Raw genomic sequence first — 16,448 nt, 5'->3', positions numbered from 1 at the left:
TTTTCTTTTACTCATTATTTTAAACAATCTTGTTATTTAATTTTACAATTTTATTTCGTTTTTTAACTTTCATTTATTTTATTTTATTTTCATATTTTTATTTCTTTTTAATTTACCTGATTATTATCATGAATTATGGTTTATTTCTTTTCCCTTCCCTTCCCTTCCTTTCCCTTCTCTTCCCTTCCTGCACCTTCCTGCACCTTCCCGCACCTTCCCTTCCTGCACCTTCCCGCACCTTCCCTTTTTTTCTTTTCCTTTCCTTTTCCTTATTATAATCTTAGTTTACTTTAGTTTCCATCCCTGGGGATTTCTGTGTTTGGGGCTTCTAAAAAATTGACTTTTTCTGGTTTTGCACTTCAAATTTCCCCATTTTGGTTCCAGAATTTTCCCAAAATCTCACAAATCATAGGAAGGCGGGAATTCTGGGTTTGGGGTGGGAAAATTCCTTGGATTACCTGCAAAAATGGGAATTATCACCTGAGAATCCAAATTACCCCAGAAATTGGAATTATTGATTGAGGATCTGAAATATTCAAAAATGGGAATTATTGACCAAGACCCCAAAAATGGGAACTATTGACCAAGAATCTGAATTACCCAAAATTAGGGAAATTTTGATTAATAATCAAAAATATCCCAAAAATTGGCAATTATTGAGACCACAAAACTGAGAATTATTTATTGAGGATCTGAATTAGCCCAAAAATGGGCATTACTGATTAAGGAAATGAAATACTAAAAAAAATTGGGAATTACTGAGCCCAAAATGGGAATTTTGGAATGTAAATCTGAATTATCAGAAAAATATGAGAATTATTTAGAGCCAAGAATTGCAAATGTTTGATAAAGGCTCGGATTTATCCCAAAACTTGGGAATTGTTGAGACCCCCAAAATGGGAATTATTCCCCTAAAAATGCCAATAATTGATCAAGGCTCTGAATGATCCCAAAAAATGAGAATTGTTGATTGAAAATCTGAATTTTCCCCCAAACGGGAAATATTAATTGAGGATCTGACATATTCAAAAATTGGGAATTATTGACCAAAATCCCCAAAATGGGAATTAATCCCCCAAAATGCCAATTTTTGGTTAGGGCTCCGACATACCCCCAAATGGGAATTATTGACCGAGATCTCAAAAATAGAAAATATTGATGGAAAATCTGAATTACCCTAATAATGGGAAAGATTGATTAAGAATCTGAATTTCACAAAAATGAGAATTACTGATTGAGGAAATTGGGAATTATTGACCAAGACCCTAAAAATGGGAATTATTGATGAAAAATCTGAATTACCCTAAAACTTGAGAATTATCAAGACCCCCCAAAACCAGGAATTATTCGCCTAAAAACTCCAATTACTGATTGCAGCTCCAAATTCTGCCAACAAGAAAAATTCTCCCCATCACCAGGAGCGGGTGTGGAATTTTGGGGAATTGCCGGAATTCCCAAAATCCCGTTTTCCCTCCAATTCCTGGCAGATGGGGCAGTGGAGCCGCCTGGAGCTGGCGCTGGGGGCGCTGTTCCTGGTGGCCGTGGCCGTGGCCGGAGTCCTGCTGGGCATCCTGGGGACGTGGGACCCCAAATCCCGGGAAACCCGTGAGCGATTTTGGGGGAAAAATGGGGATTTGGGAAAAAAGGGGACTTTTTGGGAGGAAAGCCACGGATTTTTTTGGGGAGAAGTGGGGATTTGAGGGGAAAAATGGGAATTTTGGGGTGAAACAGGAATCCGGGGGGAAGACCTGGGGATTTTTGGAAAGATTTGGAGGTGCAGGAGGAAAGGGAGTGAATAAAAGTTAGTGGGGAAAAATTAACGTTCGTTTGCTTTCTGAAACATTTTTTAGGTTAAAATTTCAATGTAATGTGAAAGAAATATTAAATATTACAATAAATAGTTATTTTATAAGAATGTTTTATATATTGATATAATTTATATCTTTATATAAGTGTATTTTATTTTTATTACTATATTATTTCAAAATTGGTTGTAATTTTTGCACCTGTAGTTTAATTCCTTTAAATTAAAATTTAAAATTAAATTAATAATTTATTTTCTATTATTTTTATTTTTACAATTTTAGTTTAATTTTATTTTAATGTATTTTTTATTTCTATATTTTATTGTTATTTAAATTATTTTGACTTTTATTTCTCTTTTTTTTAACTTCAATTTTTTTGTTTCCGTTTCTCCTTAGTTTTAGGCAGTTTAATTTCTATTTCAAATTTATTTGAATTTTAATTGTTTTGATTTTCATTATTTTGATTTAATTATAATTTTTATTATTTTAATATTTATTTCTCATTTATTTGAATTTCAATTATTCTGATTTTTGTTTCGTGTTACTCAATTTTAGTTGAGTTTCACTTCATGTTAATTTTAATTTCAGTTATTCTTTCTTCTCATTAATTTTTTATTTTCATTATTTTAATTCCATTATTTTAATTTTCATTTTCTAGCCCCACTTTCAATTTAAATTTAATTTTTAATTAATTCTTTATTCCCACTCTAGGTTTTTCTCCTCGGTGCCCAAATGTATCCCTGGCCGAGCGCCTCGACTGCATCCCTGACCATGCAGCCACCAAGGTCTGGACAAAAATTCCCCATATTCCAGCCCAAAACCCTTTTTCCACCCCAAAATCTACATTTTCAACTCCAGAATCCCCCTTTCCCACCCCAAATTCTGATTTTCCACCAAAATCCTCATTTTTCTCTTCCAAATCCCACATTTTCAATCCCAAAATTCCTGATTTTCCACTCAAAATTCCATTTACAATCCCAAAATCCCCCATTCCCACCCAAAATTCCTCCTTTCCAACCCAAATCCCCAAATTATAACCTAAACCCCCCCTTTTCCTCCCCAAAACTGCCAATTTTCCACTCAAAATTCTCCTTTTAATCCCCAAAATTCCTGATTTTCCACCCCAATTTCCCCATTTGAGCCTAAATTAAAACAGGGAGTGATGAAAATTTCATAATTTCCCATCAAAAATTGTGTGAAAAATCCAAATTTTGTGCATTTTTTTCTGGATGAAGAACAGAAGACAAAAATTTTTAATTTTTAATTAATATAATTTCAATATTTCATTATATTATTTATTGACATTTGTTATTCAAATAAAGTATTTTAAATATTTGATTAATTTAAATGTATTTAATCAAGACATTTTAATATTTAATAAATACTTGTTAAATTATTAATTACTGTTATTCTATCATTTAATTGATACCATTCTAATATTTAAACAAGAAAAGAGTGATGTTTGATTAGAATAATTTGAATAATTAATCAACAGCATAAAAATCCTTAATTGCCCTTCCAGTATTTCAATTATGTCATTCTAATATTTAATTATAATTGTAATAACTTTAAAATGTTATTAAGCACAATTTTAATATTTAATTGTTCTCATTTTAATATTTGATTATTGGGGAATTGCGAGAAATTTTAGGGCTGGGATTTAGGGGATTTCAGGGAATTTTGGGGCTGGGAATTGGGGGATTTTAGGGCTGGGAATTGTAGGGATTTGGGGAAATATTAGAATGGGCATTTGTGGGATTTTGTGGAATTTTAGGGCTGGGAATTGGGGGAGTTTTAGGGCTGGGACCGGGCGGATTTCAGGGGGTTTTGGGGCTGGGAATTTGGAGGAATTTAGGGCTGGGAATTGGGGGATTTTGAAGAATTTCAGGAAATGGAGGGTGGGAATTGGGAGATTTGAGGAACTTTGGGGCCTGGAATTGGGGGATTTGGGGGATTTAGGGCTGGGAATTGCAGGGTTTGGGGGGAATTCTGGGGCCAGGAAATGGAGGATTTGGGGGAATTTTGGGGCTGGGAATTGGGGGGTTTAGGGGGATGGGAACTGGAGGAATTTGTGGGATTTGGGGGAAATTCAAGCAGTTTTGGGGCTGGGAATTGTGAGAATTTTCGAAGTGAGAATTTGGGGATTTAGAGCTGGAAATTTGGGGGATTTTGGGCAATTTTAGGGGTGGGACTTGAGGGGGTTGGAGGAATTTTAGGGCTTGAAATTTGTGTTCGAGATTTGGGGGATTTGGGGTTGAGGAATGGGGGATTTTGTAGAATCTTGGAATTTTGTAGAATTTGGGGCTGGGAATTGGGGAAATTTTAGGGAGCTCCAGGGCTGGGAATTGGGTTTTTGGGGGCTGGGAATTGGGGGAATTCCAGGGAATTCCAGGGGAATTTCAGGGCAGTTTAAGTCACGGCCAAGGTGGGTGGGGCTCGTTGATAAAAACATTAAATTTTATGGGAGAGGGTACAAATTCCTGGACTTTGCCTGGGAGGGGCCAGGAGCAGAAGAAGGAGCAGAGATAAAATTTATAAATCAATGTTTAAAGATAAAATTCACAAATTATGATTTACAAATCAAAGATCAAAGTATATGGATAAACGTATGTAAATACATAATTATGTTTGTATTTAAAGAATTTGTGTATATCGAGTATTTGGAGAGATTTGATTTTTAGTTTTATTTTTATTTATAAAATATTCTCTTTTATTTATTTTGAACAAATATAAAAATCAAATAAATAGAATTGATTTTGATTTATGGAGTAGTCAATTTTATATATTTGAATTGAATATAAAAATAAATAGAATTTATTTTTATTTTTATTTTTATTTTTATTTATAGAATATCCTACTTTATTTTTTTCAGTAAATATTAAAATAAATAGAATTTATTATTATTTTTATCTTTAATATTTATATTTTTATTTCTATTTCTATTTTTGGAATATTGGAGATTTCTTTTAAATAGATCTAAAAATAATTTCTTTTTATAGTGCAAATTGATTCATTTATTGAGATATTATGGGTAAATGTGGATGGATTTGAATTAATTTATTAACAATGCAATTATTAATGTAATTAATAAAGTATAATTTGTCATTAAATTAATTATAGATTTTTTAACACACAATTATGCCTTCCAAAATTTTTCTAATTCTTTCCAAGCTCTTTCCATCTATTTATAATTTTTTTCTAAATTGTTCCAGTTTTTTTTTTTTCTATATTTTAAAAAATTCTTCCCGAACTTTTTCTGGTTTTCTTTTTCCGATTCCGCCCAAAATCGGGGTTTTTGTCCCCAGAGTCTGTGCGAACGCCGCGGCTGCTGCTGGAGCCCGCTCAGCGAGCCCGGGGTGCCCTGGTGTTTCTTCTCCTCTGAGCACGGCTACCGGCTGGAGAGCGGGCCCCACACCACGACCCAGGGTAGGGCCAGCTTCGGCATCCCCCGTTCAACTCCTGCCATTCAATCCCTTCCAGCCGCCTTAATTTCATGTAATTTAATGTATTATTAAAAAATTAATTTAATTTAATTTAATTTTTAGTTTGTGTCGAAGTTAATTCATTTTTCTATTAATTTAATTTTTAACTTCATTTTAAATTTCATTATTAATTTCATTTCAAATTCCATTTCATTTGTTATTAATTGTCAGTTTAATTTAATTTATTGTAAATTTATTTTGATTTAAATTACTTTGCTTTTAATTTCTTATTTAATTTGTGTTATATTTGAACTGAATTGGATTGAATTTAATTTTAAATTTAATTTTAAATATAATTAGTACTAAATTTAGGTTTAAGCTAATTTTAATGTAATTTAATTTAATTTTAATTTAATTTTAATTTATTTTCAAATTAATTTTTCCTCATATAATTTTTCATTTTATTTTTAATTCTCTTTAATTTTTAATTAATTTAATTCAATTTAAATTTAATTGAATGTAAATTTATTTTAGTTTAATGTAGTTTAGTTGAATTTTAATTTAATTTCTTATTTAATTTTTGTTAAATTGTAATTCAAATAATTTTAACTCATTTAATTTAAAATTTAAATATTACTAAATTTTTGTTTAATCTAATTTTAATGTAATTTAATTTAAATTTATTTTGGTTTAATTAATTTTAGTTTAATTTTAATTTAATTTCTTATTTAATTTTAATTAAATTGTAATTTAACTTAATTTGACTCAATTTAACTTTTTATGTTACTATATTTTTCTATTTCATTTCGAATTCCATTTCATTTTTAATTAATTTAATGTATGTTTATTTTAAATTAATGTAAATTTATGTTACTTTAATTTATTCTAGTTTAATTTTAATTTCTTCTTTAATTTTATTAAATTGAAATTTAATCCAATTTAATTTGAAATGTAATTATTTTTAAAATTCAGTTTAGTTAAATTTTAACATAACATAATTTAATTTAAGTAATTTTGATTTAGTTAAGTTTAATTCTAATTTAAGTTAAATTTAACTTTAAGCCTTAATATAATTTTCAATTTAATTTTACTTTATCTTTAATTTATATTATTTTTTTTTAGTTTGGTTTAATTTTCTAGTTCATATTTATTAAATTGTAAGGAAATTAATTTAAATTAAATTGATTTTATTTTAGAATTTAGTTATTATTAAATTAAATAATTTAATTTAAATTATTTTAATTTGCTTTATTTTATGCTTTTATTTAATTTTAATTTTATATTTTTTGTTTTATTGAATTCAATTTTACTTCTTATTATATCGTCCTTTATTTAGCTGTTTTCTTTATTATTTTATTTTGCTGCATTTTACTGTTTTGACTTTATTTTGTTTAATTCAATTCAGTTTTTATTATATTTTATTTCACCTTATTTTATTTTTTTTTATTTTTTTCTGTTATATTTTGTTCTATTTTGTTTTATTGTACTGTGTTGTATTCTACTTTTTTCTACTTTATTTTTTCTTTCATTTTTCAGTATTTAAATTAACAACTTTGCTGTATGTTATTTTATTTCATTGTATTTCATTTTGATTCAATAAAATAAAATTAACATCATAATAAAATACAATAAAAATGAAATACAATAGTTTAAATAAAATAATTAAAATAAAATAAAATTTAAAAATAAAATAAAAATAAAATAGAATAGAATCAAATCAAACCAAATCTAAAGAAAATTCAAAAATTAAATTAAATAGAATAAACCATGAAATGAAATTTTAAAAAATTTAATTTAAAAAATGAGTTGAATATAATAAAATTAAAATAGAATAAGATATGAAATTAAATTGAGTTTAAAAATTGAAATAAAATAAAATTTAAAAATTAAAATAAAAATTAAATAAAAATAAAATAAAATTTTAAAAATAAAATAAGGTTTAAAAATAAAAATGGTAAATAATATAAAAAATACAATAAATAAGAAATAGAAAAAATAGAATAAAATAAAGACGAGATAGAGTAAAGAATGGAATGGAATGGAATGGAATGGAATGGAATGGAATGGAATGGAATGGAGTGGAATGGAATGGAATGGAATGGAATGGAATGGAATGGATTCCAATTCTCTGAAATTGCCGATTCCCGCAGGCCTCGAGGTCTTCCTGCGCCGGCTCCCCTCCCCGTCGCTCTTCGGGGCAGCCGCGGACCTCGTGCGGCTCCGGGCACAGTTCCAGAGCTCCGCGCGGCTCCGCCTGCAGGTGCAGCCCGGGGGAAAACTGCCTGGGAAAAGGGAAAATTCCGTGGAAATTCCCCAGTCTGGGCGTGTTTTCCGCGCAGCGCATTCCAATCACTTTGTGGTTTGTGGGAAATTCAGGGCTCGGGGCAGAGGGGTGGGGGAAAATACGGGAAAATCCCGGGATTTGGGGTGGCACAGATTGGGATTTGTTTGAATTTGGCTCTTCGCTGTCTTGGATTATAGCGTTTTGGGTTTTTTGGTGGGGTTTTCGTACTTTTTCCTTTTTTCTCTCTCAATTTTGTCTAACTATTTTTCCTCTTTATATTTTTTCTTTATTCCTTTTCCCCTCGTTTCCTTTATTTTTTCCCCCTTTCCCCCCTTTTTCTGTTTTTCCTATTCCCTTTTTCCCTGCTTTTTGCTTTTGCCCATTTAATTTTTCATTTTCAAATATTTTTATATCTTTTTAAAGCTTTCCTTTCCCCTTTTTTTTCACGCCCCCTTTCCCATTTTGATTTTGATTTCCCTTTCTATTTTGAGTTTTCCTGGGTTTCTTTTTTCCATTTTTCTTCTTCTTTCTTTCCTCCTCTTTTTTAAAAATTTAATTTTCCCTTTACCTCCCTTTCTTCTTTCCGTGGATATATAAAAATATTTTCCTACTTTTTTTTTTTCTTTTTTTTTTTTTTTTTTTTTAAGATCTTGTCACCTTTTAATCCATTTCTTGGATTTTTTTCCTGGTTTCTATTTCCTTTTGTTGAGTTTCCTTCTTTTCTTTTTTCTTTCCTTTTCTCCCCTTTCCCCCTCTTTTTTCCTCCTTTTAAAATTAACCCCTTTTACTCCCTCCGCCCTCTTTTTCCCTCTTTTCCATCCATTTTTCCTCTTCCTTCTTTTCCCTCCCTTTTTTCTTCTTTTTACCATTTTTCTCCCTTTCCCACTTATTTTTCTCCCTTTATTCTCTGCCTCCTTTTCCCCTCTTTCCTTCCTTTTTCCTCCTTCTTTTTTTTCCTTTCTACTTCTACCTTTTCTCAATTTTTTCCCTTTTAAAATTACTTCTTTTCCTTTTCTCCCCTTTCCTTTTGTTATTTTCCCTTTATTCTCCTTTCATTTATTTAATTTCTTTCCCGTTTTACCCTTTATTCATTTCTGTTTATTTTCCTTTTAATTTTTTTTTCTTTTTTTCCCTTTTCTTTTTTTCTGTCACCTTTATTTTCCTTTGAAAAGGAAATGGAGTTTCCTTTATTTATTTTGATTTTTCCTTTTTCTCCTTTTTCTTTTTTAATTTCCCAGTTTTTCATTTCTCCTCGTTTCTCCCTTTTCCATTTTTTATTTCCCTGTTATTTCCCCTTTCCAATTTTTTCCTTTTTCAATTTCCAATTTCCTCCCTTTTAAATTTTATTTTTTCCCTTTTCCTTTTCTTATTTCCTCTTTATTTCCCTTTTTCCACTTAAATTTCACTTATATTTCCTTATTTTAAATTTTCCCAAATTTCTTCTTCTCTTCTCTATTCATTTATTAATGTTCCCTTCCCCCTTTTTAAAATTTCTTTCCTTTTTCCTTTTTTATTTCCATTTTATTTTCCTTTTCCCGTTTTTATTTCCCCTTTTCCCCCTTTTCCTTTTATATTCTGCAATTATTTAATTTCCTTTTATCCCTTTTCCTTTTCTTCCTTTATATCCCTTTTTTCCCATTTCTTTTATCCCCACCCCTCTGAGCCCAAATTTCCAATCTCAAAACCTATCATTTCCACCCCCAAAAAATAATCCCCAAATTCCCGTTTTTTCCCTTTTTTTTGCAGTTCACCGACCCCGAAAAGCAGCAGTTTGAGGTCCCCCACGACCACATTGGGCCCTTTTCTGGCCCCGCAACCTCTGACCCCAAATATCAGCTGAAATTCCAGGAAAATCCCTTTGGGATCCAGGTTATTCGAGCCAGCACCAGCAAAGTCATGTGAGCAAATTTCCCAGGTTTTGCCTCAAAAAATTCCTGCTTTGGGCTGGATTTATAAGCTTTAATCGCTAAATTGTCCTTTTCCCTGCTTTTTGGGGGGGCTTTTTTGCTCCCTAAAAAGGCAAATTTGTCATCAGGAAGGGCTGAGCCAATGGGAAAATTCTGAATTAATCTGGGATAAATGCTGGGAAATTCCAAATTATTCTGTTATAAATATCAGGATTTCTTTGAAATACTAAAAAATTGATTGAATTCTCCTTTGTTTTTTAGTTAATTTGGGGGAAAGAATTTTCAGATTTCAAAATTCCTTTAATTTTCCTTAAGTTTTTATTTCATTTTCTTTGGAAACTGATTTAATTTTAATTTTAATTTTATTTAATTTGGAAAAATCCAATGCTGGGATCTACTTGAAACCCTGGAAATTTGTCTTAATTTTCCATTAATTAGACTTCAATTTAATTTGGGGAAAATTTTTTGGGGGATCTAAAAATTGATTAAATTTTCCTTCAATTTTTATTGAATTTGGAAAAATTAATTCTGGGATTTTTTTAAATGTTAGAAAATTACTTTAAATTTCATTTAAAAATATTTAATTTGGGGAAATAAAGTTGGAATATGAAAAATGAAGAATTTTTCATGAAGATTTTTGTTTAATTTAGGAAAAAAAAATCGGGATCACTTTTGGAAAAGTTTCTTAGAAAATTTCCTAATTTTTCTTCAGTTTTTATTTGACTTGGAAATTAATTTAATTTTCGTTTTTTTAATTTAGAAAACGAGAGTTTTTTAAAACACCGATGCATGCCTTAATTTTTCCTTTGTTTTTTTTAATTCAGGAAAAATTATTTTGGGATTTAAAAATTCCTTAAATTTTGCTTTGGTTTTATTTAATTTTGGGAAAATAATGTCGGGATCAGAAAATTGCTTCGATTTTGCATCATTTTTTTTATTTAATTTAGACAAAAATTATATTTGGAGCTGAAAATTGCATAAAGTACAGCAGTTTATATTTAATTTGGAAAAAAAATAAGTCTGGGATTGTTTTGAAAACTTCCCTAGAAAATTGATAAAGTTTTTCTTTCGTTTTTTTCAATTTGGGGAATATACTCCTGGGATCATTCAAAGAATTCCCAAAGTTGTTTTTCCAGATTAAATAAAAACTGGAGGAAAATTGCAACAATTTGCAGATTCCAATATTATTTTCCCCAAATTAAATGAAAGCTTAAGGAAAATTTGGACTGTGTTTGGAGGAAGACTTTTTAAATAAGTCCCAATTTTTTAAATGCAATAAAAACTAAAAGGAAATTTACGAAACTTTTTTTAAAAAATTATCCCAGAATTATTTTTCAAAATTAAATAAAAACTGAAAGAACATTTAGGGAACGTTTCAAGAGAAGTTTTTCCAATGGATCCCAAAAGTGTTTTCTGAAAATAAATAAAAACAGAATGAAAATTTGTGCATTTTTTCTGCTCCAAACAGTATTTTCTCCAATTATAACTTAATTTCCAATTTTAAATTAAAATTTTAAATTTTGAGTTTGAAGTTCTAGGTTTTAAATTTTTAAGTTTTAAATTTCTGATTTTAAGGTTAAACTTAAACTCGCATTACAAATTTCAATTTTTTTCACCCCAGATTCGACACCACCATCGGCCCCTTGGTGTTTTCCGAGCAATTCCTGCAGATTTCCACCCGAATTCCCAGCTCCAACCTCTATGGCCTGGGGGAGCATCTCCACCGGAGCTTCCGGCACGATCTGCAGTGGAAGACCTGGCCCCTCTTCAGCCGCCACGCCGCCCCCTCTGCTGTGAGGCTTTGGGCTCATCTCCCCGCTTTTGGGGCAAATTTGGCCTTTGGGATTTCAATTTCCATTAAAAATTTGAAAAAATTTAAGGTTTTGATGGGTGAAATTCTCATTGGAATGAGGTTTTTCTAGATTGTTTGGAATTTGTTTGTGGAGCCGGAAGGCATGTGAGAATTTTTAAACTGAAATTTGACATGAAATGGTGATTTTAAAGTTTAGAGTTCAAAGTTTAAAGATTGAACTTCAAATTTTAAAAGTTAAAGTTTAATGTTTGAAATTTAAAATTTATATTTGGTTTTTGAAATGTTAAATTTAAAATTTAAAGTTTAAGGTTTAAAATTTAGTTTAAAATTAAATTTAAAAAGTTAAATTTCATTTTAAATTTTTAATTAATTTAATTAAAAACTTACAATTGAAACTTAAAAGAATAAATTAAAATTTAAAAATCTAAGTTTTAGTTTAAAATTTAAGTTTAAATTTCGACATTAAATGATAGTGGCTTTGAAATTAAAAATGCAGTATTTAATTTTTAAAGTCATAGTTTAAAGTTTAAAGTTTAAAATTCAAATAAAAGTGTCAAAGATCAAGACAGAAGAATTTCATTTTTAAAATTTCATTTTAAAAATTAAAGTTTAAATTTGATGATTAGACAATTATGTTGCAAAAATCAAGAATTAAAAATAAAATGGGAGTGAGATAAAGGAAAAAATCAAATGGGAGTGAATAAAGGAAAAGACCAAGTGGAAGTGAAGCAAAGAAAATTCCAAGTATCAATAAAAAGGAAAGGTGGAGGGAAAATTGACATGACTAGACATAAAATGAATATACTGGGAAATAAAACAAAATTCATGAAAATTATTTAAAATTAAACTTAAATTATAATAAAAATAGAATTTAAATAAAAAATAAATATAAAATATAAATAAATAAAAAATAAATATATAAATGAAAACCAAACTTCATAAATTAAACTAATATTAAAATTGTAAAAATTAAAATTAAATTAATCAAATTAAAGTTTTGAAAATCAATTTCAAAAAGAAATAAAAATGCAAATAAAATTTAAGAATTGAAATAAAATTTGAGTTCATTAAATAAGAAGTAAATTGAAGATTGAAAATAAAAAACAACATGGAAATTAATTTAAAACTAAAGGTTAGGCTAAAATGTAAATCTGAATTCCAAATAAAAACCCCTAAAATCACCTTTTTCTGGCTGCTTTGACACAAATCTGTGACTTGTTTGGGCTGTTGTTTCGACTCTTTATCAACTTAGAAAATCTGACATTTTTAATCAGCCTTTGATGCTTCTCATTTCCCACCCCCCTTTTTTTTCCTGCATTCCCAAATCCAAATTTTTCTGGGGATTTTGTAGGAAGACTTGACATGATCCTAAAGAAAGGACTTTTAATACTTTTTATGCTAAATTTTGAAGCTTAATTATTTTTTAAGTAAAAAAAAATTAAGTAAATTTATTTTATTATTATTTTAGATAAAAATTAAGTGAAATTGGGAAGAATTTGGGGTTTTTTCTCCAAAATCCCCAATTTTTGGGGGAGATTTCCCCAACTTTTTGCTTTAAGCGGATTTGAAACACTTGAAAATATTTTAAATAAAAGCAGAAATTTAACAGATAATGCTAAAAGTGATAATTTTTATGTTTCCCCTATGGTGGTTGATTTTTGAAGTGTTTGTAATTATTACTTTTTTAAATTTTAATGATTTTCTCCATTTTTTTGTCAGAGTGTGGAGAACTTGGCCGGAGTACATACATTTTTCCTCTGTTTGGAAGACAATTCTGGAGCTTCCATGGGCGTTTTCCTGATGAACAGCAATGCCATGGGTGAGGAAATTCCAAATAATGCCAAAAATACTAAAAATATTATAAAATATTTATTTAAATATTATTTTTCTATAAAATATTAAATTTTTTAAATTCTTGCAAAATGTTTACTTTTTTTAAAATATTACCTTTCACAAAATTTTAATATTTGAATAAAATATATTTATTAAAGTTTAAATAATTTTATACATTTGTAAATTATTATTGTTTACATAATAAAAATATAAAAATCAATAAATTTATTGTTATGTTTATGAGAGTAAAATGACCTCCATATTTCTAAATATAAAAATAATATTAATTTTTAATATTTATTTCATTTTTATCAAATATTAAAACATAATTTGTTACTGTTCAAGACAATTTCGGGAGAAAAAATTCAAATTTCAGCCAAAATTGGAAATAAAATCCCTGAATTGGCCTAAAATCTCTGTGAATGTGTTTGGGTGTTATTAAATTAATTATCTGAATAATTAATTGAAATTATTTAATTCAAGTATTGCATTTATTGACTGAATGAATTAATTGAAGGAATTTAATTGAAATTAAAATTTAAAAACTTAATTTAAAAATTAAGACAAAGTTTTTTATTTAAATTATTTAACTCTGTTAAAATAAAATTAATAAAAACTTAAATTATTCAATTTAAATTATTTCCGTTGTATTAATTGGCTGAGTGGATTAAATTAATTTAATTTTATTTATTGAATTCAAATTGCAGATTTAGTTACTTGATAATTTGATTAAGTGGTTATTTATTAAATAATTTAAGTCAGTGATAATCTAATTCAGTGATAATTTAAGTGAATTTATTGAGTGATAATTTATTCATTGATATTTTAATCCTTTAATCACTAAATTCGAACCATCAATTTAATTAATTAATTATTAATTAAATAAAATCAATAAAATAAAATTATTGAGACCAAATCCTGCCTTCTTGTTCCCCTTGCCTTTTTGGGGCTATAAATGAGTGAAAATCAGCATTTCTTAGGAAAAAAAAAACCTGAAAAAAATCAAAATTTCAAATTCTGGGATACCTTTAAATTTCCATCAAAATTTGGGGGCATTTGGGCAAATGTCCTGATGCAACACTGCTAACTGGGTTCTTTTCCCCAGGACTGAAAGTGATGAGACAGAGGCTGTTTCTTGTGTTCGGACTTGGTTGTTTATTCTTCTTTTATCTGAATTACATGTATACAGGGTACAAGGAGCTACGTGCACCAAGATAGAAAGGTGCAAAATGGCTAACAAAGAACTTTCCCAAGGTCTTTTATATGTTCATTTATCCATTTAACAAATGCTAAGTAAATAATTTTTCTTAGTGGCCCAATGACCCAACACCTGTGTGCTGCACTGCACCATTCTCTATCCAGTCACTTATTACTACCCAAAAACCTCTAGAAGAAGATGAAGAAAGAAGGACAAGAGGCAACACCCTAAATCCTCCATCTTGTCTTTTGTTTTCTAAAAGGGCTTAAACCTTAAACTTCACCTTTTTCACCTAGTGACTTAAGAAAACTCTCTAACACGCTCACACTCCTAGTTTTTCTATTTAAAAGTTATTTCCATGGTGTTATATGAAATTCAGTGCTTTCTTGGAAGTCAGAGCCAGGTATTGGAGATAAGGGCACACTCTCTGTGCCTCTCTGACTGCAAAAGGCATATTCTTCTGTTTTTGTGCCGGTAGAGGTGGCACTGACTCCGGCTCCCGCCGTCACTTTCCGGACAATCGGAGGAATCTTGGATTTTTACATCTTTTTGGGGGACACACCCGAGCAGGTGGTGCAGGAATATGTCCAGGTGCAGATCTGGGGAGAATTTGGGGGATTTGAGGAATGTGGGGTGGTTTCAGGTTGAATTCTGTCTCATTAGGGACTTTTAGATTAGGTTCTTTTGCCCTTTGAACTGAAGGTTGATGAGAGGGAGGCTAGTTTTCTCTCATTCGGTCTCAGTTGTTTATTCTTTTCTTATCAGTATTACAAGGTACAAGGAGCTATGTGCACTATGATAGAAAAGGGGTAAAATGGCTAACAAAGATCCCCTTCAAGGTCTTTTATATGTCCGTTTACCCAATTAACAGATGCCAACTAAATTATTTTTCTTAGTGACCCAATGACCCAACACCTGTGTGCTGCACTGCAGCATTTTTTACCCAATCACTTACTACTACCCAAAAACCCCCAGGAGAAGAACATGAAGAAGAAAGAAGGACAAGAGACAACACCCTAAATCCTCCATCTTGTCTCCTGTTCTCTAAACTACTTTTTCACCCAGTGATTTAAAGAACTTTCTAATCTACACGCTTAGACTTTTCCTATCTAACTTTAACATTTGTTTTCATGTATCACCATGAAAACATGCTCATGAATTTCATGTTATATGAAATTCAGTGTTTCTTTGAATCCTAGAACTAAGTATTAGAAACAAGGGCACACACTCTGTATCTCAGACTCCAACAGAATTCCCAATTTTTCAGGCTGCCACCACCCAAATTTGAGGTGAAATCAGCAAAATTCAGGAGTGTGAGGAGTTTTTAGGTCAAATTCCCAGTTTATTTAAGCTGCTGGTGCCAGCGCCTCCTGGATTTGGGTCAGAATGTTGGGATTTTGGAAGTCTGAGGTGTTTTGGGATTGAATTCTCAGTTTATTAGGCTGTCACTTCTGAAATTCGAAGTGAAATAGGGAATTTTGGGAATGTGAGGTGTTTTGGGGTTGAATTAACAGTTTATCAGCCAGCAAATGCCCAGGTTTGGGTTGGAATGTTGGGATTTCAAGGATATGAGGAAATTTTGGGTCAAATTCCCAGTTTATTGGGCTGACACCTCCCAGACTTGGATTGAAATCAGGGAATTTCAGGGAAGTGAGTAATTTTGGTGTCTAATTCCCAGTTTATTGGGCTGCCCGCCCTCCCACCATATTGGGCACTGGGATTCCAGCTCAGCCACCGCAGTTACGGATCCCTGGATGAGGTGAAGGCTGTGGTTGAGCGGAACCGGGCAATTGGGCTGCCCTATGTGAGTCAAAACACTACTCAAATATTTATTAATAATATTTCATTTTTATTTTCATTATAATTTTTATTGTTATTTATTATTTTATTACTATTATTATTACTATTATTATTCCCCACTATTATCCATTATTATTATCCACTATTAAATTTTATTTTTACATTTGGTATTGCATTAATTATTTTTATATTTTGTATTTATATATCATATGTATTTGTCTATTTAAGAAATTGTGATTGGCATGTTCTATATACTTTATTCTATAATAACGCCATATCCCATATTTAGTCTTTATTCTGCATTATATATATATATTTTATTCTACATGGGTTTATTATTTATTCTATGCTCTATAGAATATCTAAATGTAATGTGCCAAATTTTT

The 16,448-nt window shown here is 29.8% G+C and overlaps 1 protein-coding gene across 1 annotated transcript in view; it reads left to right on the top strand.

The window, feature by feature from the left end:
* The first annotated feature begins 1,487 nt into the window (after nucleotides 1-1,487).
* LOC131588470 (maltase-glucoamylase-like) overlaps nucleotides 1,488-16,448 on the top strand; it is a 69,157-nt gene continuing 54,196 nt past the window's right edge. The window contains exons 1-9 of the mRNA XM_058857340.1: nucleotides 1,488-1,605; nucleotides 2,517-2,590; nucleotides 5,111-5,231; nucleotides 7,378-7,487; nucleotides 9,258-9,409; nucleotides 11,040-11,211; nucleotides 12,951-13,050; nucleotides 14,741-14,853; nucleotides 15,941-16,066. Coding sequence (XP_058713323.1) covers nucleotides 1,488-1,605; nucleotides 2,517-2,590; nucleotides 5,111-5,231; nucleotides 7,378-7,487; nucleotides 9,258-9,409; nucleotides 11,040-11,211; nucleotides 12,951-13,050; nucleotides 14,741-14,853; nucleotides 15,941-16,066 — 1,086 coding nt within the window. The remainder of the gene's footprint in view (nucleotides 1,606-2,516; nucleotides 2,591-5,110; nucleotides 5,232-7,377; nucleotides 7,488-9,257; nucleotides 9,410-11,039; nucleotides 11,212-12,950; nucleotides 13,051-14,740; nucleotides 14,854-15,940; nucleotides 16,067-16,448) is intronic.

Source organism: Poecile atricapillus, chromosome 26, assembly GCF_030490865.1.
Source record: "Poecile atricapillus isolate bPoeAtr1 chromosome 26, bPoeAtr1.hap1, whole genome shotgun sequence".
NCBI lineage: Eukaryota > Metazoa > Chordata > Aves > Passeriformes > Paridae > Poecile > Poecile atricapillus.
This window is presented reverse-complemented; position numbering and strand designations above follow the sequence as displayed.